Raw genomic sequence first — 23,548 nt, 5'->3', positions numbered from 1 at the left:
GGCAACGCTGGGCGCGATCCACTTTACTTGCCGTTCGCGTTCACACTTCATTCAAACCTATCTCATCATTTCACGTCATATCAAAACCTTCCTGCTGAGTGGTCATACGGACGACCAAAGACCAAGATGGCTCCTCTGAAGCTAAAGCTCAATACGTCGGGCACGACTCCTACAGGTGCAGGCTCACCTGGAAGCGTCGCGCAGACACCAGGCAGTGCACCACTCAAGATCACCTTCAAACAGCCAGGGGCGCCGGCCTCAGCAACAGCTGCCTCGGCAGGTAACACCGCTCTGACAGACTCTGTAGCTCCAAAGCAAAAGAGAAAGTATACAAAACGAACAAAAGACACGGACGGTACGCCTACGGCAAAGTCGAAGAAACGTGCTCACGATGGCGACGAGGCCGCAAATCCAAAGCGGGCGAAGACTAAAGGACCGAGCATAATTATACCACCCTCACCAGCTACCGGTGTTGGGCCGGGCACACTTTCACGGACACCCTCAATATCACTCAAATTAAAGCCCAAGCGGCAAGAGACACAACCAAAAATGTTGGTCATTAAAGCCAAGGGACAAAAACCGGAGAGGCCTCTTGGAGTGGGCTATGACAGTGAAGCTGAAGATGCGGAAGATGATCCTGCGATCGAGTCACAACTCATCTTGCGTATGGAGCCTGGAAAGGACTGCGATCTCTTGCGCAAGGCGATAGAGGAAAGGACAATTGGAGAAGGCTTTCATGTGGCGTTCAAATTCTGGGATAAGGAAGGGAGACGTGTGAGCGTGCGGATAAGAAACAACTACTACGCTGCTATCCTCGTAGACCTACCGTGTATCATCGAAGGCACAAAAAGCTGGGACAAAAAAGGCTGGTACAAAAGTGCTGATATCAGTCAAATGCTCTTAGTCCTCGGACCCGCAAAAGACGACAAAGAAGTTCAAAACTACAAATTACCCCCGGAGATTCAAAGGGTCTACGACTCAGATACTCAAGGTCTATACCAGTATCCCCATGGCCTCACACCTCCGATGCATTACGTCCGTAAAAGGCGCTTTCGCAAGCGTGTGAGTTACCGCACCATTGTAGCCGTCGAAGAGGAAGTCGAGCGACTCATTCAGGCAGATGAGGCCGCACGTGCCAGTGGCGGCACAACCGACTATGAGTCAATTGACCCCGATGAAAAAGCCCAGGATTCCGGTCCCGACGCCGACGAAGATGCCAACGGCGACATGGACATGGAAGCTGATGAAGAGATGGGTGGTGAAGCTTATGGAGAGGTTGTTGGAATGGCTGATGTTGACGCGGAAGCGGATGACGATGACGACGATATGATGGAGCAGATGATGAACGAACTGGGCAACGACGACGACCAAGAAGAGCCAATCACGGCCGTATCGGCGAATGAAGCTGCATTGCACGCACTGGGCGACTCATCTAACATCGCTCTTCCGACAACTGAAACTCCTGGCGACTCCGCAGGTACCCCTGGTGGCACCGATGGGACCGACCAAGATGACGACGATGACGACGACGATGATGATGACGGAGCCGCTGAGAATGAAGAGGTGGATGAAGATGAACTGGCGAGGCAGCAAGAACAGGCTCAGCTCATGGAGGAAGTCGCCGATTTGGAGAAGGAAGTCGAGATTGCCAACAGCCAGCATGAGCAACAGAAGAATCCTTTGCTCAGGAAGAGGGCTGCTCAGAAACTCTTGAGCTTGAAACAGGATCTAGCTGTGAAGAAGAAAGCGTTGAGAGGCACAAGCGAAGACGAGTGATCTTTAACGGAAGTAAGACCAAAAGCTCGCGAGGGTCAAGATGCTTGAGAGGGCTGTTTAAATGGAGATAATATTTCAATGCAAAGATTGCATAGAGTTAGAGAGATATTGTACCGCCAGTGAGCGGCTATTGTTGCAATTCCTTTGCATCTTGCTGTCCCGTCACTCACTTCGTCGCTGTTTCTGATATGATTTTACATTTTGACAAGCATTCGCACTATGCTCACAACTTCTCAGTACAGGTCCCTGGCTCGCCCACCACGTTCAAAAACGCTTGATGAACATGCTCCGTCAAGTCTCCAGCCTGTAGACTTCTCCCCTTCTCTTTGAAAGCCAGCCGCGAGCACTCCCGCGTAATCGCGCTTCCCCCGTACGCCGCCAGCGCCAACGTCTCCAATCTCTCCATCTCTCCACCATTGTCCCACAGTCCTTCATGATAAGCACTCCGGTATGCAAGTAACGTCGCAAGACTCCCTGTCAAAGTATCACCCTGTCCCCCACTCCTCTTCGCCCCACCCTCGCCATCCGACACCAACGTATGCTCACCGTTCGATATCGTATCCACAGCCCCCTTCTGAATGATCGTCACGCCGCCATACGCCTTCGCCAGCGCCGCACACAGCGTCGTCGGATCACCCTTCATATCCACACCCATCTTCTTCGCTAGCCGCCCAAACTCCACCACGTTCGGCGTCAGGATACAGTCCTTGTACCCATGCACCAGCTCCGGCCGCTCCGTCGCTAGCATTAGTCCGTCGGCGTCCAACACAAACGGAATCGACGCCGCCCGCGCTGCTTCGATGACGCGCGCGCATGTGTCTTGCATCAGCGCGTCGCGGCCCAGGCCTGGGCCTATAACAAGCACATGCAGGCGTGGTAGCATGGCGGTTATGCTCGAGGCGACCGTGTCGAGGGTTTCGGTGGATGATGCGTTTTTCGACTGGCGCATGTAGGGGTGCACCATGAGGTTTGGGGAGTAGCTTTTGATGACGGCGCCCGAGGCTGGCTCGCATATGACGTGTGACTGGGACTGTTGTTAGCATGGGAGGTCTAGTAGGATCTGATCTTGTGTAATTGCGGTCGCTAAGGGATGGATGGATTTACCATGTCGCAGCCGAGCTTTGCGGAGGCCATGGCGGAGAAGTATGGTGCGCCGGTGTAGTCCTCGCTGCCGCCGATGACAGCGACGCGGCCTAGTTGGCCTGTGCAAACAACAAAGTGAGTACATGATCTTTGAAGTGAGTCACAGGCAGCGAAGTACCTTTATGGAAGCTCTCAAGCATAGGTGGGATCATCTTATAGACTTTGCCCAGGATTTCTTTTCTGCTTGCGTTCGCCATGATCTGAATGTTCTGTTGGATTTACGTCAATTGACTGTAGCTGGGAGCATGTATTTGCAGAATAATCTTTATTCGAACTGCCTTTTGATGTTGACGCGTGATGACTGTACCTATACTATATTAACTTATTCATTTCGTTGTCTGCGTCGGATCGACGTCATGGTGGGGCTAACGGGAACGGGGTAGGGGGAAGGAACGAGGGTTCACAGCTAGCCGGATTTAGAGTGTTTTCCAGATGAGAATGACTTTTGTTTACTACAAAAAAGTTTTTGTTCATCCTACAAATGTAGCATATATGCCCCTCACCAAATCAACCGTGGCGCAATGGAAGGATCCACCAATGCTATTTACATGTTTGAAAGGGCATGGAATACAGGTCATCCCCAGGCTTGAATAGAAGTCTATCGTCTGTTCATCGCTGGCTTCTACTATGATGCGACGTCCATCCAATACAAGAGCATTGAGTGCAAGCCAAGGACTGGTCATGAATAGAGGAGGCGCCTCGGGCTCTTGTGGAACGAAGGGAAACGGAACCAACTCCCAGTTTGCGAGGACCTTATGGGCGCGCAAGGCAGACTCCGTAACTTTCTTCGGGTTATACACTAGGAGCCCTTCGCGCAATGGTAATATCGTGGCATCGATATGCATTGCATTCGGGTCGTCTACAGCTAATATCTCTATGCTGTATCCTGACGGTATGTGCTTCTGCAGATAGTCTACTCCTGCTTGGTTTGTGACATGGCTCAATTGACCCAGGATGACCTTTCCAAAGCGCATGAAATCTGCAGCGTCGAAGGCAGGACGGCTATTGTTGATGATCCACTGCCCCTGTGTTCTAGTGTTCAGATCGTCGAGTAGAGTGTCTGCAAGAGTGTCTGCTGTTCGTCGAACGACCTGAGCGCCCTTGTCCTCCTCAGTCAGCTGCTCGAGGATGCCCCCGTACGCCATCTCGACCTCTCTTGCTCGACATGGCCAGGCGAAGCAGGCTTCAATAACCGTATTACCGATGGTGATCAAGCCATCTCGAGGCATGGCGCCCGTATATCCACCACTGGCCAACCAATCGATGTCTTCAGGAGGCCGGTAAACTCGAATGCCGGCATCCTGCAAGATATCGGCTAAGCAATCGAGTTCGACCTCGGCCTTTTCGATTATATCGGGAGGAAAGAGTGATTGTGGCTGGAAGCGGTGGATATGATCTCGAGGCATTGTCGCATCTATCATCGGCAATGGAGCAGCCGGGAAGCACGCTCGCCCGGCACGTCCAACAATAACCGACCTAAGAGGCGACCATTCATCGTCTGCGCCTACTGACGGAGTGCCCATAGACGTAACCATTGTGTCTAGTATGAAGATAGGGAACTTTCAGCTGATTGACAAATATGAAGAGTCCCTTTAAGGATAGAAAGGGTCGATGCACGCCTTTTTATTTGGCATTACGTGTCTCTATGCCACTCATTATCCTAGCGCAATGCATTGTATGTCGCGGACAATGACAATGCATGTTGCGTCGTCGGCAACGACCTTGCATATTGCGTGGTAGACAATGCATCAAGATGCGGACTAATCGCTTGGCAGATTGTGACGATCCACTTACACGGAGCACAGCACAGGGCTATAAGAGCCGTATAGCCGTCCAACTTACAAGAGCACATCTACTAGTGTGTATGGGCTAGTGTTAGAGGAACAAATGTATGGGATAGTCTTCCAAGCAAGAAGGAACTTCCTGACTTGATGTCAGAGACAAGGACGTGTTGCACTGCATAGGGATGAGCAAAGGAGCTGGCCTCAGTAATCCTCGTGTTGCTTGTGGGCTTGTGAGCTTATGGATTAAGTGGTCTGTCTAGTAATGATTGACACTGCTCGACGTCTTACCATGATCGAATGCTGTATAATACCATTACTCTCTATTCAACGCCCCAATTTACATTCTAATCTAGGATAGTAGAACATTCGATCCTAATCTAATCAGATACAGCTGGAAGTGTTCTTGTCACACCTACTTCCTCAAGCTCTACTAAAGGTCCACTATCCAACCTTCATGCAGCCTCGTTTGCTTCCATTGATCGTATAGAACAGTATCCCTAGACAGAATACCTGAGCAGTTTTACTATGAAAAACGGAATTTTAACTTTCGCAGACCCCTATGTTGCCAAGACCAACTCCAATGAATATCCTTGTTCTCAGTCACCAGGGAACAGGAATAACGTTTATGTATCTCTGGAAGCCCTTGGCCCGATACGTAGACGCAGTCTGTATAGTCTTCCGAGTACTATGCATGCGTTGCCCACACCACTTCAACGCAACATTGAAGAACAAGAACAGTGAGCACTTCTAGTGCTGGTCGGAGCCGGCCCGGATCATGTATGAGTACGCTACAACGCAGCAGGCCATCTGCACGCCTCTCGAGACGCTCCTTTAGAAACCCACCACGTACATCCTGCACCGAGCATGGCATACGACTTGACCATTCGTGCATTATACGACTTGACTGCATAGACCCTAAGCGACGACCCCTGCTGCCTCTTTACCGAAGAGCTGTTCGCTGCATACCCGAATCGCCAACATCGTCCTCACGCAGCGGAGTTCGCCCGACACCTGGCTCTATGTCTTCCTTCACGCGGCTTCATCCTGGAGATCCTGACGGGGCGAAGCGCGTATTTAGTTTTTTTGGCCGTTCGATGCCGTGTTCAGGCGGTCGTATATTGCTTTGCAGCGCGACATGATCGTTCTGGTAGGTGTGAAAGGCCGGTCATCAGGTGTCGGGCAGCGTGAGGTTGTGCGCTCTCAAGACGAGAATTCGGCTAATGAGTTGGGGGGGACGCCGCAGAGAGTGATTAGAGAAGTGTTGGTGTTTGATCCTCCCTTGAGCTGGGAGTCGTTGTGTGGGATTTTGGAAGTGCTCCTGCCTAACGGGGTGTTCGCGCATCTGAACTCGACAAGGGAGGCGTTGACTAGGTTTGAAACGAGACCGTTGTTGGAACGATTGAGACGTGCTGCAGTGGACATGATACGAAAAGCTGATATTCTTGTGCTGGTCTGAATTGCGGCCATTTAGGGCATGAAGAAGCGCGAGATCTAATGCATCGTCCAGTGTTTACGACGGATCTGTTTTATCATCGATGGGTAACACCATAAGGTGGTCCATATAATGGGAAGGATGGTAGGGGATGTTTCCAAGTAAAGAATCATGGGACGGACGACCATGTCGTATAATACAATTCATTCCCACTGGTACATTTATTCTTCACTCATGCCATACCGAAACGCTATGTCACTCAGCTTCGCTTGACGCCATATCCATTCTCATCGCGTAAAGAACCGACTGACCATTCCACCTGCGATATTTCTTGCTAGACCACCGGAGTACAACGCACTAGATGCATAATTGGTGGCCTGGCTGAACTTGTCGCATCGCGAAAATGCCAAAGTGTTCGTGATCGTTAGCACCAGCGCGATAACTGTATCTTGTAAGCTGGCTGTGTAGCAATGCAACAGCCCGATCCTGTCTCGGCGCATTCTCGCACGGCACTTCAGGTATGTCACTCACCAACAAGCGTTAACCAAATAGGTTCCAAGTACACAATGGCTACAAACGCCAGCACCACCCACAGGAACGGCTGTGCGTACAACGCAAGCCAGAAGAACCGCCTATCCGTCGCATTTATGACTCGTGTACTAGGATCTGCGGATTCGAAGACCCATGATGAATCACCCGAGGACGTGTCAACTTCATTCCACCATCTCAGGCCAACGAGCCGGCGTCCGGCGATGTTCTTGCTGTAGTAGAAGTCCATGGCGAGGAGTATGATCGTAATTATGAAGATGAGGACATAATTGCCAGTGAAGAGGCCGCCGAGGAGGTAGACGAGGAGAGATGCTATGCTTTGTTAGTACGACGTGCGAGTTGGGGTGTAAGTGGCGCACAGATTCTGAAGCCGAGGAAGCATAGCAGCGTGATAGGATGGCTGCTGAGACGCCAGCTGAGAATGCCTTCGGGCTGTGGGTTCTCCATTCTCGAGGCGATGAAGGTCTTGTTGAAGTCGGCACTACGAAGCTCTTAGCAGTGCTAAGAACACGATGCTTGAGAGACGTTAGAAAGGGAGCTAATACTTACTAGGATATAAATGATAAGGAGCTTTAAAGGAGCAGGCTTTTGTGACGGAACCAAACACACTAACCTCGGGCAACAATAACCGAGCTCGCCCTTCTCACTCACAAGAACTATCTCCTTGATACGGGATATTCTCCAATTAGACCTATGTAGACAATCGAGATCACCACCCAGAGACATTTGATCAAGATGGCAGCACCAATCATTCGCCGGGCATTTCTATACGGTAGCTTTCCTTAAATGACGTTGCTAGTACAACAGCTAATGGAGATAAAGTCCCTGGATCTTCTAGAAAGATGTTAGACAAGTCAAGAGGCTTAAATGTCGACTGTATAGCTTACGACCTCGAAGACTCTGTCACTCCAGGCAAGAAAGCTGAAGCGCGTAGCAATCTCCGTCAATTGATGGAGCAGCCCCGTGCTCAGGGCATCCGGGAGCAAGCTGTTCGCATCAATGCTGTTGATACAGGTCTCGCGTTGGATGATCTACAGGAAGTGGTGTGTTCTAGCCGTTAAAATCACTGGACCGAGTAGCGGCTAACACAAACCCAGCTCAAAGCCCCAAATATTGATGCCATCGTCGTACCCAAGGTAAACTCTGCAGCAGACCTACACTTTGTCACCGATGTACTACGGCATACCCTCCCCTCACGACATCCCTCATCAAGTAACATATCGGCCAAATCTGACAAGCCGCCTCTATCCATAGTCGCCCTGATCGAATCTGCAAAAGCCGTCATGGACCTCGACTCTATCTGTAAAGCTAGCCCCTATCTCTCTGGTCTCGTTTTTGCGGCTGAAGACTTCGCGACTGATCTGTCAATCACACGCACACCATCACTCTCGGAGTTTCTCTATGCCCGTAGTGCAATTGTCACGGCTGCTCGAGCGCATAGTCTACCTAGCACGATTGACCTGGTATGCACCAGCTTCAAGGGCGAAGAGGGCCTCAGAACGCTCGAGGAGGAATGCCTGGGTGGAAAGGGAATGGGCTTCAATGGCAAGCAATTGATTCATCCGGGTCAGGTAGAGACAGCTCAGAGGGCATTCTCGCCTGGGGAGAAGGAGGTTGAATGGGCGGTACGGATACTGATCGCAGATCAAAAGGCTGATGCGCAAGGTAGGGGTGCTTGGACTTTGGATGGTAAGATGATCGATGTCCCGGTGGTTGGCAAGGCCAAATCTATTGTTAAGAAAGCAGAGCTGTGCGGTATTGATGTTGCAGGCTTGAAGGAGAAACACAAGGACCAAGAACCGGAGTAGAACAGCGGATGAACACTGTTATACTTTCAAGCAGTCTGGGCATCAATGGTTCACTATAACTGGCATCTGGGCAGGACTCACGAGGGCTCAAATTGTATGATATAGGTGCCACTATATGTTCACAACAGTCCGGTATGTTGACATGCGCTAACTCCACATGTCATTATCCTAATCTTGTATTTGATGACCACTGCCACAATTGAGAGATGACATCAAGTCCGCCGGGGATTTTCAGACATACGCTAACTACTTTAGGCATACCGATCACTCTTAAACTTCATTGGGGGCGACCTTTAGCTCGATGATTCATATTCCCTCATCTTTCAAAAACCACTAGCGACAAGGTAACATGTATTTTTGGAGATAGGCTCCTTAAAAGTCCAGGCATATAAAGGGGACGTCTAGACATCCAAGTCCAAGTCATCATCCCATTCGATCCTATTCACACGGATTCACCCACCATGTTAATCCTCATCGCCGGCATCACAGGCAACATCGGCCAGCACGCCGCCTCATACGGTCTTGCCCAAGGCCACCGCATCCGTGGCCTATCACGTTCGCCCGCCAAACTTTCCCCAACGATCCACTCTCAACTCGAGTCCTTCGTCACCAGCACCAGCTACCACGACATTGCAGCCCTCGAGACAGCTGTTGCTGGCGTCGACGCTATCATCTGCGCCTACGCCGGCATGCCGGAGTTGCACCTTGACGGCCAACTGCTGCTCCTGCGCGCTGCCGAACGCGCCGGCGTGACGCGCTTCCTTACTGCTAGCTGGAACTACGACTGGCGCAAGATCCGCTTCGGCGAGGACGAGCCAGTATATGATGCGGCGATTGCGTTCCACAAGTGTGCGGAGATTACCTCGTCGATTCGGCCGCTGTATATTCTGAGCGGGATGCTGGCAGAGGTGTTCTTTGGCACGGAGGGACAGACGGGATTCACGACGGAGTTCGAAGGGGGTGTAATTGGTTGGGAGGATGGGAGGAGGGTCATGAATGTTTGGGGCACAGGGGACGAGGATTGGTTTTTCACCACAGAGGAGGATGCAGGGAAGTGGGGAGTGGAGGTTGTTACAGGGCCGAGGGCAGAGGAAGGCGGGTTTGTGAGCGTGTGTTCTTGGGTCTCAAGTTTGAATGAGTTGGTGGAGAGGTATCAGAAGGTCAGGAATATCGAGGTCGTCGTGAGGAAGAAGGGGTCTGTGGCGGAGTTGGAAGCATTGGCGGAAAAGAAGAAGGAAATTGGTGGGAGAAGAGGATTCTGGGATTGGCATCGACTGTGGTTTCATCTCTTCTGTGTGAAGGGAATATGGAATCTGACGAGTCTACAAAATGACCAGTTCAATGTCCGGCCTAAGACGATGGAGGGGTTCCTAAAGGAGCATTCTAGTATCTAAAGGACTAAGACATAATTACCTAAAAAAGCTAGTGTATGTACCTGCATCTCAGGATGATATCTAAAACGCGACGAGAGAACTAACAAGAGATAGGACAAAGCAAAAAAGTAGATATTGTGTTCACAATGGTAAAGACTAGAGTGCCGAAGGCCTGATGTCGTCGTGTCTATAAGCTCACACAAACAAGAACTCATGCAGATCCCGTTTCTGAAATGGAATTCCACATCTTTTAGCACAAGACTGCACAACAGACACGGCCTGGTTATTGGCAGTCGCTCGAAGTTGGTCGACGTCAGCAGAGCTGAGGTAGTTTGTCTGATAGCCAGTGGCGGAGAGGTCCACTTCTGAAGGATAAACAGAAAAGAAAGATCGCGCAACTTCTGCACGACCCGGATCAGAGCTATCAAACGCAGCAACAAAGACCGCAGGCTCGCAGTTGGGGTTGAATTGCCAGTGAGTGAGGCCTTTGGGAAACAGAAAGCCAGTGTAGTTCGTGAGAGTGGCATTGACCTGAGGAATGGGACCTAGCACGTTTGGCTCACCGCCAACGACGTTGCCGTAGCCATTATCTTGTTCGAGCTCTAGGCCCGCAATGAGAGTGCCTTGAGTGACAACGAGGAACTCGTTCGCGCGAGGATGTATGTGCCTGAAAATATAGACTTGAGAATGGTGGTAAAAGGTACTTTCATTTGGAGACTTACGGGGTATTAAGGCCACAAGGATTGACAAACCCGATGCCAATGGAAACGTCAGTGCTATAAAGCGCAGGAAAACTTTCGACAGTTCCAAGAAAAACAGTACCGCCGGTCGGGGCTTTGACAGTATTGTTTATGAACTGTCACCTCCTGTTAGTTCATAAAAGCAATATATGCGATCAATCATACCTGATATGTATTGTTGGTTGCATCAGGGGCATTGGGGAACAGAAGATTGAGGCGGTTCTGTTCAGAACCAGCCAGAATCAAGCCCTGTCGCTGGGCTTGCAGTTGAGCAGCTGACAGAGTGTTTACTGTCTTAGGGTTTACTGCTCGTTCGAGGATATCATGGGCATCGACAGGTGATTGAACTGCTGCTGCTGCACTTACAGCTGCTAGAGCAATGATAGAAAATAGGGCTTGAGCCATCTTTTTGACTAGAAAAGCGTATGCACGGAAAGTCAAATCCAAAGACTGCTCGGATGAAGAACCTCTGATATCGACCACGGAGCGATGGTCTTTATAGTGGTTTCCACTGTGGTGATATTTCACTCAAATGAGCCTAGATCCGCCACTCTTGAAGCATAGGCTGATGTGGCAAGAGCTGAATATGTGATGCACTTCGGCTATCGGCAACTCTACAAAGCATATAGGGCTTTGACTTTGTATGATAGGCATCCATGGCTTGAAATGATCAATAGCCATGAGTCTTTGTAAGTGCGCCTCAGACATTAAGTCATCTACTTAGACCACGATGTTTAGGGCCTGTTATTTTTGTCGTCCCCTATACGGTATAGCGGAGGCATCCGCTGACCTACTTGTGCCTCACTTGTCGCCATTGCATCTGACTAGAGGAGCGCGACCGTCGAAGGGGCGTCGTTCATTATCACTGACAGCCAGCCGATACAAGGTCAGCATGAGCTAGACTGTTCGAATTCACAGCCGCACAGCCTCTGTTCCATACTATAGGTTTATCTTGGTCTCAATAGGCCGATCTGGAGAGAAAACATCCTCACCAACTCACACTGAGCTATGGAGTCGATTTGCCGCAGTGCGAACGCATGTCGACGTTGGTGATGTCGTTGTCGGAAACCGCGTATCAAGAAGTAAGTACAACGTACGGGTTCGATTCAGCCTCTATGTTGTCGTCGTCGTTGCCAAGTCTACATAGAGGGTACACGGACCCTACATGTAAGCAGTGTTTGTCAGCTGGAGACGAAGTTAGTGTTAGCATATCACGCTAAGAGAGTCCGCAATCTCGTTTCTTCTTTGCTTATTTACCTGAGGTAGTAATCTGAGCGACTGAGTTGGAAAAGATGTTTGTTTGTTCCAACAAGGACCGTTAGCGCGTACTATTTTAGCGGTTTTGCCTGAGGCAGGAATACGTCATGATTTCACTCACGCTTCTTCAGTATCATTTCCTCCGAACTCTCATTGTTGATTATGGTCCCATCTATCATACATCATATATTGCACTCCCTTCAATCAAGCGTCGTGCTACATTATCATCTGGTCGCCATGCTCGTTGGACATTATGAAGCTTCAAGCGTTGCTGAGAAACCAGAGGTCCAGCTTACCTGTCTCCAGTGCCAACAGCGCAAAAGAAAATGCGACAAGATGACCCCATGCCAAACATGCGTCCGATCTGGCACACAGTGTACCCCTGTTTCACGTACTCGACTTCCTAGAGGTCGACATGCCCTTCAGCGAGACGGAAAGGACTTGCGACAACGAGTTGCGAGACTCGAGAAGCTGCTCATGGACCAAAAAGACATTACTCACCAGTCACACCCAACGCCGCCTTCAGACAGTGATGACACAGCCAGCACCGAGCGTGCACAGTCCGTGATCGATGCCAAAGCCGAAATCGCCGGGATCAAGGATATACTCCATGATCTCACGGTCGATGAACCTGATGATCCAGTCCAGAACGCGCCGGATTTATATCAGCAGCATAGTTTTGATTTATTACTTTACGGAGACACATCGTGTTTTGTTCAGCCAGATATCTTAAATCGACCGCTTGTAGATATGGCCTCAGCCTTGCTCGACATCTATTATCATCGTGTTCACCCCATTTTCAAACCTACTCACCGAGACGAAATATACAATGTTGTGCTCAATCCTCATGCGTCAAAAGGCACAACATCACCACGTAGTGAGGCATTGGCTTTCGCTGTGATGTACACCAGTGTGAGTAGTATCGATGACGAAGAATGTTTTGTATGGTTCAAGGAGGACAAGTTAGTACTCCGTAGGCGATACCGTCTGGCGACCGAGGTATACCTCTCCCGGGCTGGACTGCTTGCCACAACCGACCTCATGGTTTTACAAGCGTACATCATTTATCTTGTGAGTCTCCCTCTCTGTATGTAGAAATGAAAGCACTGACCTATATCAGGTGGGATACCAGATCGAGTGTGGATTAAGAAAAGCACACTCTCTTCTCGCAATCGCAGTGCGAATCGGACAAGCACTCGCTTTGGATACGGACGAAGGCGATGCTCATCGTATGCCTTACGAGAATGAAATGAGACGTCGATTATGGTACTCTATAGGAATTTTGGACCTTCGAGCTGCTTTCGGACTTGGGTTACACTCGGCTCTCGGCGGCGGAGCACTTTTCATATCGCCACCGTTGCACATCAACGATTGGGATATTTCTCCGCAGGACCACATACCACCTGAGCCGAGACGTTCCTTCAGCGATATGACGTACTGCTGCGCAACCTACGAGATGCTCATTCATATGCGAAAGGTTCTGCACGTACCCAAAGATGTCGATGGACGGCCTGTCGTTCAACGAGACTGGCAGTATCGGTCTGCCATACCAGGAGAATGCGCTGCCGCCCTCACAGAAAAGTGTTCTCAATTTTGCGACCCCAATCATGCATTTCAATTGCTTACCAAGAATGCCTGCGCCGGCATGAGCATAACCTTACAACTCATCGCTCGTCGTCCAATGCATCGTATCAAGGGGATGGTGCCTCCCCCTGATGATGATTTTGACATTTTGGAAGTGGCCAGGCTCATACTTGAAAGTAATCTTCTAAAAGCTGACGATGCGCGTTTTAAGCCATGGGCGTGGTTTGCGTGGCCAAAATGGTACGCTCTGGCCGTTCTCCTTGCCGAGCTCTGCCAACCTAGGACTAACTCTGGAATCGAACGAGCTTGGGACGTTGCTGAGAGAAGTTTTGATCTGTTAGGGGCCTCTGATCAAGACGAAATCCTTTGGGATGCAATGAAGAAGCTCATGCGCAAGGCTAGAGTGGTCAGAGATGCATCAAACGCTCAGGAATCACACGCTGAGACCACGGCGTCCCCGACAGCCAACAAGGAATTGCAAAGCACGATAACAGAGCAGCGATACTCTCATGGCGATCTCACGAAGCTGGAAGATGGTATATTCGATAACGCCAGTGTCCAGCCAATATCGTCGGAAGATCTGGAAATGCTATGCTACATTGATTGGGAATCTTTCTTGGGAGACTTAAGATGATTCTAATGTTTTACAGCTGAGTAACACCAGGTTGTATATGCTCCAGGATGGTTTTCAATTCCGCCCATACTTTGATGCCCACCTTGGGTGCCTCGTCAGTTCTCATCCAAGTCGAGACTGGCTTGACCCGACATTCGCTGATATACTTCCCATGGAAATCTTCATCAGTGACTGCGGCATGTACGAGCGCGCGAGATCCTTCTTCTGCTGATCTTCCAATCAGGCGCAATCCGATCCTGCCTCCAAGCCCGCCATTATTGGTCCGAAAGAGCTCTGTCCTGCACCATCCTGGATTTGGAAAACAAATTACCGGGGTGTCCTGGCCATATTTTATCGATGCCTCTTTCGCAAGCTGCTGCAGACTCAACAAAGAGATGAGTTTGCTAAGGTTGTAACGATCACCCATATCGGCCTTCTGATCGTTATTGAGAGACGCAAACACTTGTCCAGGTTGAGGTAGCACAAGGTACTCGTGCTTTGCAAAGATATGGACAACGGTTCCAACGATGACCAGTCGTGATGGTCTCCCATTCAGCTTGGATGATTCGTAAAGCTTCGGTAGGGCTAGGAACGCGACCAAATATGTTGAGATTACATTGATCGTAATGCACGACTCGTATCCCTGGTCCAACTCAAAATGGTTTCTGTCCACACCAGCATTGGCGATGAAAGCATCAAGACAAGGCAAAGTCTTGAGTCGCTCTCCAAAAGCCAATATAGATGCGTTGTCTGACATATCGAGCGGCCAGACCTCGACCTTGCCAGGAGTCGACCTTCTCGAGCTCGCTATAACATCGTTCTTTGCCTTCTCACCTTTCCTTTCGGATCGGCAAGCAAGAATGAGGTACGAAACGTTCAAGCTGTACCTATAAATGGTTCATGTAAGTATTGCAATAGGAAGTCGTGGAGGTATTGGCTCATACAGATGCTTTGCGGCTTCGAATCCAAGACCAGTGTTCGCGCCAGTTATCACGATAGTTTGACCAGTGAGATCTACTGAGGGAACAAAGGGTGATTGGAAGATTTGCCCAATGTTCATCTGAACTATATCACCTCCGAGTCCCATGATGGCTACTTTGGTAAGTGATTGATTGAAATGGTAGTAACTGTGAAACTCAATGCTGAGTTTGTTTGATCATAGAATTCTACGATGCGATTCGAACCTTTACTTATACATTTCAAGTCTACAATGTTCATAACCATGAGTATGCGCTAATTGCCGTAAACGGCTAGTGTATATACCCTCCACCACCGCAGAGCCCGCTACTAATGTGAATAGGGGTTAGCCAACACTCTTGAGTGGCGTAGTTAAAATCCAAACTCCGCTCTCCACTACGGTATTTATCACCACAGCGGTATAATGCAAGCATATATCATCTGCCATCTGATTTTGACTTGTCCAGTATCCAACCGGGCCCCGATACGTCCCGCAGCTTACGCCTCATTCGCGATAGTATCATATATGCATCATGATGCGCACTTCCTTGCCTAAATGACGGGTGGGGAATCATTGGAACGGTAGTATTACATTCCACGTGGCTACGCTCGAGTAAGACGACACGAACGGACGATGGATAGTGCCTTAGCAGTAGCAAGATATTCAAAGTGTTTGAGTACCTAGATCTAGAGGGAAAGCAGAAGCTTTTCACCGCTTGCCTTTACAACCTCATCTAAGACGTCCGGCAAGGTCTCTAATCCATGACCTACGTTGCGGACTGGAAGTGGTGTCCTATAGATACCGCCTTCCACGAGCTTCGTCAACGATGCAATAATCTCATTACCACCTTCTACGCCCATCATCGTCCAGGCATTAGCCTCAAGCAGTGTCACATCCTCTGGCACAGGGACAGGTACTCCTGTCACAACCGCGACGTACCTCTTTGGTCCAGCGTCGTAAAAGACATTACAGATGTCAGTCTGGGAAGCACCTGCTGACACGCAGTCAAGTATCATATCAACTCCAGCGCCATTTGGCGATTCACGTCTGATGTCAGTGATGACCGCAGGCGACTTATAATCGACCACAGACGTCGCGCCCAAACCTTTGAGCCTGGCTGAGTGTTTACTAGAGCTCGTTACAACTATAGGTAGGTCCGGACAAGCCTTGCGTAGCAGCTGTATTGCGGACGCGCCTGTTGCTGAGCTTCCGCCAAGGACGAGCACAGAAGATGGTAGCTCTCCATTAGGGGGTAAGCTTGTCAAGAAAGGGAGAGGTATACTGAGACTATTGTATATGGCGCTGACAGCTGTCGTGAAACAGATGCTGTTGAGAAACATCAGTCTCGACCTGGGAAGTGGGCGATGCGATGTACTTACGGCAGCGAGGCAGCTTCCTCAAGACTGATGTTGTGGGGTCTTTTGAACACAAGATACGCCGGCACGACGACACTCTCCTGATACGCCCCACCCCAGGTATCCTGCATCGCGCCTGAACCTTCCCATGCAGCTACTTCGTCGCCTGGTCGGACATGACGCACGTTGCTTCCTACGGCTTCGACTATGCCGGCACCTTCGATACCGAGCACATGTGGCCAGCGCGAAATACCAATGCCCAGATCTCGCTGTTTGACGTCGACGAGGTTAAGTGCGATAGCACGTTGGCGGATGAGGACTTCATCTGGGCCTGGTGTGGGCGTCGGTACGTGGGCAACTTTGAAGGGACCACCACGTTGAGTGAGTTGAAGTTGGGCTGAGGTTTTCGAATTCGACATCTTGCTCACGATATCCTGGAAGACTGATGACCTGTAGCAGCGGGAATATTCAGATAGTTGAGACAAAAGACGTGTTTTTATACGTCACTGTCCTTTGCAAGTGACCTTCGAATCAACGATGGATACTCGGAAGTCCGAGTACGATCTTCCCGAAAGTCCGAAGTGCGAGGACTTAGCAACTAGACTACGATCCGATGTTTAAAAGGGGCCATTTGCAGCCCTAACACAGCTCGACTTTGCCACTGCAGCAATTGTTGTCCAGAATCATAGTCACTCATGATCGACCCTAGAGATGACTCAACCCACACATTGATAGAACAGTATTGTCGATACAGCATATCCAAGGTTAGTGTTCTTGTACTTGAGCGCTGCGTCGGATTGGTGGCTAAATTACAGCTCGCCACCTCTTTCTGTTGCCTAAATGCTTCGAAACCTTCCTTCCTTGCCAGATAGCAGCAGGTCACCCTTTCCTTTCGCTTTTTTCTTGGCTCTCCATGCTCCAGACTTGCAAGAGAGTCCCACCTGATTTCGCGATAGTAATGATCACATTGCTTCGAGGCCTCGTAGCTTTCCCTATACCTCCTGCAATTGCACTAGTGAAGAGATGTTTCAGCTTCTACCTCTATTCAAAGTTCGGGCCTCGTTAGGTCCCTTGCAACTGGAAGTATTTCTGGTAAAGTATAGACCGCGGTCAGACATTGCAAAGCCTCCGTCCATCCTCAGATGACTTCAGTGCATGTACAGGCTCAGCTAGGCTCGTACTAAGCCTTGAATTCACGTTATTACACGCGGATAACAACTTCCAGGGTGGCTTCGACTGGAGATATAGCTTAGAGCATCCCTGGCGCCCTCGAATGTCCACGTCCACTCAACTACTGGCCGGATCTAGTGATGCTCGAAGAATCCCAGGGCCTATCAAATAAATCTCTCGATTCGTTCAATATTCCTTTCAAGGCAACATTCCCCCTCAAAGCCAGCACATTCGTGTTCAATCGATCACCGGGCTCAACTTCCTTTCCACTCAGGTACACAATTCAATCGAAGCTCTTCCACAGCGTCTTCGCATCACGCTTCGACGACAATGTTGAAGCCTTCGCCATAGTGACTCCACTTACATCCTTCTACCAATCCAGATTGGTGTTATAGTCTATCGTGTACGCGGCTCCAAGCTTCCGACCCTTGGCCAACTTCTCATCGGACGAAGACCATACGATAGCCCTGGCACCGCTGGTACCTGATATCAGGCCTGTTAATGGCAACTCCTCCCGGCTCTTTGTAAGCGTACCATCTCACTAACGCCGCCGGGCTGCCCGAGGGAACGCGTGCCATTGATTGGCAATCATGTTGTAACAGATGCAATGGATAGTGCACACGCTTCTTCATCGTTGAGATATTCTCATTGAGGTCTGGGCCCACCGAGATGATGGAGCCGGCCATGTCGGAGCATGGTATGATTGATGTTGCGCGTCTTAGCTTTGTGGTGGTTCTGCGGCCTATTACGACTGCGATCTCTGGGCTTGGTCCTTCACGTTCATTCGTTCGGAAAGCTCATCACCCTCAGTGTCTTGATACTCTGAAGACACAGCTGTGATCTTTGCAAGAACTTCATTTGGTCCCGAATTGGCTTCATATCATCAAACAGGGCCATAGTATCGAAAACTTCCGTGGAAGACTGCAATCTTTTTTTTTTCGTTCGACGTGTCTACTTATTTAGTGTATTCTCTTGCTTGCTCTGGACCGGCAAGCGCAGGCATGTGAGGCAACGCCGTTTTCTGAGCATAAGGAGAGCTTAGAGTGCCTCCCGATACTGCTTATGAATATAGGCTCGAGCGTGGCAGCCGAGTCTGACGGACCGTAGCAGGGGCGCTAAAGATGTCGATATGACAGAACACAGGCAGCCCATGTGCATCTGTCATCATGGACGAACGCAATAGATACGTACAGCCTTGCCAGAAACAGCCGGGCGTGCGGGGTAAGCCGCTGTCAACACCCGAAACAGCCAAAGTGGTAGATCTCCTTGACGCAGGGGCACCACCATAAACATCTTGGTCACTCATTTCACATAGTCGTACGATCACCTTCTCGGGAACTCCTTGTCGCGAAATGCCGACTATAGAATTCGCCGTCTTCCCGCTACTCCCCGGCGCCGATCCGCGCGAGCCAGGCAGCGAGGCCGCGACTGTCATGCGTGACACTATCACCACCATGTACGAACAGGAAGGATGTCAAGCTATCTACTCGGGTGTCCAGCTCGAAGACAATAGCAAAGTACATCTCTGTGTCGGTAAGTTCCCCAAACGCGGTCGAGAGTGCTCAAACTTGTAAAGCACTTTTTAGCAGCATTCCTTTAAACACCCTCTCCCCTGACCCATGCTGCCAGTCTGGGACTCCATCGACGACCATCGCGCGTTCCAGCAGTCCGCCGACTACGGCGACTTTGCGCGTAAATTCATCCCGTGGATCACGGGCCCTGGCGTCATCCTGCACGTTGACTTGCAGCCTTGCGATACATTTGCGTTGGCGCTGGCGGCGCCTGTCACGGAGATCACGACGTTCTACTTCGAAAATGGACCGCCGGGAGACTTCTTGTCACTTGTGGAGGCTTCGCTACGCCATGCAAGGGAGGATGCGGGATCCGGGTTTTTGGGCTCCGCTGCGGGCGTCACGCACGAAAATCTGGAGCATACAGGGGTAGAGGGAAAGGGGGTTGTGTTGGTTATTGGGTGGGAGAGCGAGGGGAAAGGGGAGGAGTTTCGGAAAAGGAAGGAAATTGAGGATAGAATGGTGGAGCTGGTGATTGAGAGTGCGGAGGCAAGGGAGACGCGGCATGTCAAGTTGAAAAAATTGACGTAGCTTTGGGGAATGCCATGTAATGTACAACTTGACGATATGATGGGGTTGACGTGTATGTCTGTGTGCATAGGTCATGAGACCCATGTAGTAGTCCGTTTACGTGCGAATGCGCCGTGCTTATGTGAACGGATGATCTGGTATTTGACATGCTTGTTAAGCCTCCACATACTCAGTCACCCATGGTTGTAATTGATCCAATAGCACCACTGGGTTTCTTGGGTGATCGTGGTTAGCGTGGCATGGGAGATCCTGATCCGTTCATTGCTGTCAGGATATTTAAGATTTCCATCTGATCAGGCAATTTATCATTACCCAGCGGGGTTTAGATCCTATCTGAATTGAGACACTACCTGGTACCAATATAAGAAGCCAAACACTTGCTACGCTAACAATTAAAATATTGGATACCATACCATAGACCACCATCACCATGACTATGCAAGACATTGACGACGATCGAATGCTTGGTAGCTACCGTACTTGTACAACGGTGGGTGGGGGCAAGATCCTCCCATATGTACCTGTAGATTAAAATGTAACGTCATGGCGTCTAAGGCTTGCGGAGGTACAACGGGGCTCCCGACATTGTAGATCAAAAGCGAAAATCCCTGATCCTTACTGACTTGGCGCTTAGCCTATCTAGGACAGTATTCGAAACCTTCCGCAGTCCGGCAAAATGCAAACCGAATGGGGTAGAGGATTGAATGTGGGGTCAATTGCTTAGTATCCCTTTTTAGGGTGTCTTGTGGAGGCTGTAATATATGTCTATATTCAAGGCGGGGACGGAGATGGTGATCGTTAGTACTCAGTGTTTATTAGTAACCTTATTGTCGACTTCTGGCAGCCTTACCATTCATTGCTAACCTTGAGTCCTTGACTCGGGTAGACTTCAGCACATACAATCTCAATCCATACAACCTCAACCTAAGCCAAAATTATAATAGAGAATACAAGCTCAATCTGCATCTCGCAAAATAACTATTCTATTGCTACAACACTACGACAGGGGTCTGCAAAGGTTATAAATCGCCTACTTCTAGGCAAGAGCCTCACTGATAATATATTATGGTACATTCAGATTCCCTAAAGAACCTAGAGAGAGTAAGAGTTAATTATATAATATAATAAGGATTTGATACTAGAGTTCTAGTAGGTTAAAGCCACTATGCATGCCCTGGTGCTAAGACGAGATAACCTCAATTTAATTGGTCAGACTACTGGAGTCAAATTGAATAAAGTGGGGTATACATCTAAATATACCCCACTGGATTCAACTCAACCACAAGCGATCCTAATACCTTGGCATAGTATGCAAGCACAATTCGTCCATTTAGACTGACTGATCCTAAAATCCTAATTTAGGCCCTCGGACAGTATTCCGGTTGTATATGCCGAGGTCTGGATTCAGGGTATCCTGGTTGATTAATGCGTCGCTCTGCACCAGCCAATACTGGGAAAGTAGGGGCCAATGATGCGGTGGACACCTTTGACTTGTGACTTCTGGTCTCGTTGGTTCCTCTTACTGGTCTTTTGAGCTGCAAGTATAAGATGCTTCCCCCGGCAGTCTATATGATGATCCGTGACACTTTTAAACATGAACCCGCTAGTTTTCATTGCCCTTCTCCCTCTTATACAAGGGCTGAATTTCATTTCATACGACGCTAGCACTGATGGCTTCCTTGAAGCAGCGCGAGGATGGAATTCATTCGCACTGCAATCCAACCCAGATGCAGTTGGAGGCTTCACTTATAATACGGACAGCGTACTTAAGCAGTGTACTACTATGCGAGAGACTCTGGGCAATGCTGGATTCGAATACTGTTCTCTTGACAGCGGCTGGAGTGTTGGAGATCATGGTGATGAGCATGGCCGACCTTATAACGACACCAACAGTATCGACATCGCCAGACTTACCAGAGAGCTTGCGCCTCTAGGTGTCAAAGTCGGAGTCTATCTACTACCGGGCGCATTCTGCAAAGATATGAGCAAGACCATTGAGGGGACCAATATCACCATCGCCGATACCATGAGTGGAAACAATAACGGGTTTGCGAGATGTGACTTTGACTTCTCAATGGACAGCAATGGAAAGTTCACCCGAGCCGGTGTACAAGAATGGCACAATAGTGTCGTTCGCTTCTATGCGCAAAGGTAACTCTCTTCTTCATTATAGTTCCGTCCGTAGCTACCACATTTATGCTTCGCACGCAGTGGTATCTCGTTCATCAAGCTTGACTTCATCACCCCTGGATCTCCAGAAGCCGGCAACTCTTCGAACCTCCCACCGGACAACTCCGGTTCAGTTCGAGCTTTTCACAATGCCATTCAAACCGAACTCCCAAGCCGCTCCATGCGCTTGCACATATCCTGGAAGCTCGAAAGGAACGCTACCTATCTCCCGATATGGAACGCCAACACAGACGCCATGCGCACTGATCAAGACATCAACCAGAGCGGCGCAAAAACACTGGTCCAGTGGCAGAAAGTTCAACGCGCGATTGAGAACTACAGACAATGGTACCTTGCCGCGACAGCCGGCCTGATCGATGCTGGATTGGCTCTGCGCGTGCGCCCTGATTTGGACAGCTTACTCAACGGCAACGACAAGTCGATATCGGGTATCAGCGATGTCAAGCGCCAGAGTGTCATGACGCACTGGATTGGAGCCGGAGCGCCACTGATTACTGGCTCGGATATGCGAAACTTGGATCATGTCGGCATGAACCTGTACACAAACCAGGAAGCCCTTGATGTAGCCAATTTTACGTCGTATTATCCCATGCAGCCTGTTAATCCTGGAGGTGGTAATTCTCCGGCCCAGGTGCAAGCGTGGATCGCGGGTGTGGAGATGTCAGCACAATGCAAGAGTGTTGTTGTACTTGCCAACTACGGCCCCGATGAAGGTGAAGGGGGCTTTGGAACAGCGATGAGTGGTGTACAGAAAATGTCGGTCGAGTTTAAGCATTTTGGTCTTGGTGGAACTTGGAATGTCAGGGATGTGTGGAAAGCGACCGATCTGGGTGTTTTGGATGGAATGACTGTTGATCTGGATGAGGGCGAGAGCAGACTGCTGGTTTTGACGGCCGGGCAGAACAGTTCGGTGAATAGTATGAAATGTGGTGGCTATTGACAGGATTAACAATTCATGGACCGAAGCATGGTTGGAATACCTGTCAGATGTATGGAGGGAATGTTAGCACAATGGTGATCTCCTAGATAGACCCTTTTCCACATGCATGTGAACAGGTCATAAGTCTCCTTGCTGAAGTCGAAAAATCCGTCTATCCACATCTACTCGCAACTTCTACTTCTTCTTGCAGTAACATATGCCTCGTTTTTGAATAGACAGCCAGAATCGAAGCTCCTCGCAAGACGTCTATTTGAGATCAAATGCTCCCTCTGTCGTCTCTCTCTTTCAATAGGGGCGCCCTTAGATAGGATTGCCTGGACTCGTACTGTTATTTGACGGATTCTAGTTTCACTATACAATAGTATCAACCCAATGCGTAATCATTTACGCTCCATTAACCTTGCCTAGTAGTCTTTCGAAAATACGATCGTTAATTAGGTACTTCTGTATAATACAATGCGACACCAGTAGAGCCATGTTCGTACTATTACGGTGGATATTACTAAGAATATTAGTAACTTCCCACGTAACTTATTAGCTTGTGTAATTATAGTACTACCAACTAGCCTACTCCTATATAGTCTTAAACTAGTCATGGAAGAATTGCAAGTTCTGTAGCGAATAATTCATCGTTCATATTTTACGTGGTTGCTCTTTACCAAAAATACCTTATTTCTTTGATTTAAAACCATCTAATATCATCATAGGATTGAATGGAAAGACCGACTACTTCGATAGTCTAAGACAATCTCTATGTACTACGCATAGCCTTAT

The 23,548-nt window shown here is 49.4% G+C and overlaps 13 protein-coding genes across 13 annotated transcripts; 6 read left to right on the top strand and 7 right to left on the bottom strand.

Annotated features, from left to right (window-relative positions):
* The first annotated feature begins 39 nt into the window (after window positions 1-39).
* On the top strand, window positions 40-2,225 carry EJ05DRAFT_479753 (uncharacterized protein). The gene has a single exon (XM_033744738.1). It carries the CDS (start codon window positions 127-129, stop codon window positions 1,774-1,776), a length of 1,650 nt encoding a protein of 549 aa, XP_033596673.1. The 5' UTR covers window positions 40-126; the 3' UTR covers window positions 1,777-2,225.
* Window positions 1,846-3,254, bottom strand: EJ05DRAFT_479752 (Ribokinase-like protein). Its single transcript, XM_033744737.1, has 3 exons — window positions 3,038-3,254; window positions 2,881-2,978; window positions 1,846-2,800 (listed from the first exon to the last, which is right to left on the bottom strand). The coding sequence occupies exons 1-3, from the start codon at window positions 3,069-3,071 to the stop codon at window positions 2,000-2,002; spliced, it is 933 nt and encodes a 310-aa protein (XP_033596672.1). The 5' UTR covers window positions 3,072-3,254; the 3' UTR covers window positions 1,846-1,999.
* A 3,168-nt stretch (window positions 3,255-6,422) lies between these two features.
* On the bottom strand, window positions 6,423-7,410 carry EJ05DRAFT_504320 (golgi apparatus membrane protein-like protein tvp23; the record flags this gene model as incomplete). The annotated part of the gene is made up of 4 exons (XM_033747550.1): window positions 6,423-6,577; window positions 6,667-6,996; window positions 7,044-7,165; window positions 7,298-7,410. 4 exons carry the CDS (start codon window positions 7,408-7,410, stop codon window positions 6,423-6,425), a joined length of 720 nt encoding a protein of 239 aa, XP_033596671.1.
* On the top strand, window positions 7,309-8,647 carry EJ05DRAFT_479748 (citrate lyase-like protein subunit beta). The gene is made up of 3 exons (XM_033744736.1): window positions 7,309-7,456; window positions 7,507-7,727; window positions 7,782-8,647. Exons 1-3 carry the CDS (start codon window positions 7,420-7,422, stop codon window positions 8,490-8,492), a joined length of 969 nt encoding a protein of 322 aa, XP_033596670.1. The 5' UTR covers window positions 7,309-7,419; the 3' UTR covers window positions 8,493-8,647.
* A 137-nt stretch (window positions 8,648-8,784) lies between these two features.
* On the top strand, window positions 8,785-10,265 carry EJ05DRAFT_152671 (NAD(P)-binding protein). The gene is made up of 2 exons (XM_033739339.1): window positions 8,785-9,919; window positions 9,980-10,265. The coding sequence occupies exon 1, from the start codon at window positions 8,954-8,956 to the stop codon at window positions 9,884-9,886; it is 933 nt and encodes a 310-aa protein (XP_033596669.1). The 5' UTR covers window positions 8,785-8,953; the 3' UTR covers window positions 9,887-9,919; window positions 9,980-10,265.
* Window positions 9,974-11,481, bottom strand: EJ05DRAFT_152675 (RmlC-like cupin). Its single transcript, XM_033739340.1, has 3 exons — window positions 10,771-11,481; window positions 10,588-10,721; window positions 9,974-10,532 (listed from the first exon to the last, which is right to left on the bottom strand). The coding sequence occupies exons 1-3, from the start codon at window positions 11,008-11,010 to the stop codon at window positions 10,061-10,063; spliced, it is 846 nt and encodes a 281-aa protein (XP_033596668.1). The 5' UTR covers window positions 11,011-11,481; the 3' UTR covers window positions 9,974-10,060.
* A 618-nt stretch (window positions 11,482-12,099) lies between these two features.
* On the top strand, window positions 12,100-14,049 carry EJ05DRAFT_504316 (uncharacterized protein; the record flags this gene model as incomplete). Its single annotated transcript, XM_033747549.1, has 3 exons — window positions 12,100-12,933; window positions 12,983-13,982; window positions 14,009-14,049. 3 exons carry the CDS (start codon window positions 12,100-12,102, stop codon window positions 14,047-14,049), a joined length of 1,875 nt encoding a protein of 624 aa, XP_033596667.1.
* Window positions 14,050-14,090: 41 nt separating this feature from the next.
* EJ05DRAFT_489453 (NAD(P)-binding protein) lies at window positions 14,091-15,146 on the bottom strand (the record flags this gene model as incomplete). Its single annotated transcript, XM_033745788.1, has 2 exons — window positions 14,091-14,946; window positions 15,004-15,146. The coding sequence occupies 2 exons, from the start codon at window positions 15,144-15,146 to the stop codon at window positions 14,091-14,093; spliced, it is 999 nt and encodes a 332-aa protein (XP_033596666.1).
* A 557-nt stretch (window positions 15,147-15,703) lies between these two features.
* EJ05DRAFT_541317 (putative quinone oxidoreductase) lies at window positions 15,704-16,791 on the bottom strand (the record flags this gene model as incomplete). The annotated part of the gene is made up of 2 exons (XM_033749652.1): window positions 15,704-16,343; window positions 16,397-16,791. 2 exons carry the CDS (start codon window positions 16,789-16,791, stop codon window positions 15,704-15,706), a joined length of 1,035 nt encoding a protein of 344 aa, XP_033596665.1.
* A 1,121-nt stretch (window positions 16,792-17,912) lies between these two features.
* Window positions 17,913-18,228, bottom strand: EJ05DRAFT_504313 (uncharacterized protein; the record flags this gene model as incomplete). The annotated part of the gene is made up of 2 exons (XM_033747548.1): window positions 17,913-18,018; window positions 18,077-18,228. The coding sequence occupies 2 exons, from the start codon at window positions 18,226-18,228 to the stop codon at window positions 17,913-17,915; spliced, it is 258 nt and encodes an 85-aa protein (XP_033596664.1).
* A 187-nt stretch (window positions 18,229-18,415) lies between these two features.
* On the bottom strand, window positions 18,416-19,198 carry EJ05DRAFT_152740 (uncharacterized protein). Its single transcript, XM_033739341.1, has one exon. It carries the CDS (start codon window positions 18,996-18,998, stop codon window positions 18,603-18,605), a length of 396 nt encoding a protein of 131 aa, XP_033596663.1. The 5' UTR covers window positions 18,999-19,198; the 3' UTR covers window positions 18,416-18,602.
* Window positions 18,960-19,888, top strand: EJ05DRAFT_479742 (uncharacterized protein; the record flags this gene model as incomplete). Its single annotated transcript, XM_033744735.1, has 2 exons — window positions 18,960-19,075; window positions 19,132-19,888. A coding segment is annotated over exon 2 (478 nt), but the record flags the coding sequence as incomplete, so codon positions are not given.
* Window positions 19,889-21,139: 1,251 nt separating this feature from the next.
* Window positions 21,140-22,860, top strand: EJ05DRAFT_520968 (family 27 glycoside hydrolase; the record flags this gene model as incomplete). The annotated part of the gene is made up of 3 exons (XM_033748754.1): window positions 21,140-21,795; window positions 21,856-22,664; window positions 22,778-22,860. Exons 1-3 carry the CDS (start codon window positions 21,239-21,241, stop codon window positions 22,858-22,860), a joined length of 1,449 nt encoding a protein of 482 aa, XP_033596661.1. The 5' UTR covers window positions 21,140-21,238.
* Window positions 22,861-23,548: the final 688 nt, after the last annotated feature.

This window comes from Pseudovirgaria hyperparasitica, assembly GCF_010093815.1.
Source record: "Pseudovirgaria hyperparasitica strain CBS 121739 unplaced genomic scaffold EJ05scaffold_17, whole genome shotgun sequence".
NCBI lineage: Eukaryota > Fungi > Ascomycota > Dothideomycetes > Acrospermales > Acrospermaceae > Pseudovirgaria > Pseudovirgaria hyperparasitica.
Note: the sequence above shows the minus strand (reverse complement) of the source record. Positions and strands in the feature narration are given on the sequence as shown.

Excerpts from the sequence above, each read along its gene's own strand:
- EJ05DRAFT_152675 (XM_033739340.1), bottom strand. The coding sequence starts at position 11,010 with ATGGCTCAAGCCCTATTTTCTATCATTGCTCTAGCAGCTGTAAGTGCA. Across the intron at positions 10,722-10,770 it reads CAACCAACAATACATATCAG|TTCATAAACAATACTGTCAA; the intron begins GTATGATTGATC and ends AGGAGGTGACAG. Across the intron at positions 10,533-10,587 it reads CCTTGTGGCCTTAATACCCC|GCACATACATCCTCGCGCGA; the intron begins GTAAGTCTCCAA and ends CTATATTTTCAG.
- EJ05DRAFT_152740 (XM_033739341.1), bottom strand. The coding sequence starts at position 18,998 with ATGGTGGTGATAGTGTCACGCATGACAGTCGCGGCCTCGCTGCCTGGC.
- EJ05DRAFT_479753 (XM_033744738.1), top strand. The coding sequence starts at position 127 with ATGGCTCCTCTGAAGCTAAAGCTCAATACGTCGGGCACGACTCCTACA.
- EJ05DRAFT_152671 (XM_033739339.1), top strand. The coding sequence starts at position 8,954 with ATGTTAATCCTCATCGCCGGCATCACAGGCAACATCGGCCAGCACGCC.
- EJ05DRAFT_479752 (XM_033744737.1), bottom strand. The coding sequence starts at position 3,071 with ATGATCCCACCTATGCTTGAGAGCTTCCATAAAG. Across the intron at positions 2,979-3,037 it reads GCTTGAGAGCTTCCATAAAG|GCCAACTAGGCCGCGTCGCT; the intron begins GTACTTCGCTGC and ends TTGTTTGCACAG. Across the intron at positions 2,801-2,880 it reads CAAAGCTCGGCTGCGACATG|TCACACGTCATATGCGAGCC; the intron begins GTAAATCCATCC and ends CAACAGTCCCAG.
- EJ05DRAFT_479748 (XM_033744736.1), top strand. The coding sequence starts at position 7,420 with ATGGCAGCACCAATCATTCGCCGGGCATTTCTATACG. Across the intron at positions 7,457-7,506 it reads TCGCCGGGCATTTCTATACG|TCCCTGGATCTTCTAGAAAG; the intron begins GTAGCTTTCCTT and ends ATGGAGATAAAG. Across the intron at positions 7,728-7,781 it reads TGGATGATCTACAGGAAGTG|CTCAAAGCCCCAAATATTGA; the intron begins GTGTGTTCTAGC and ends ACACAAACCCAG.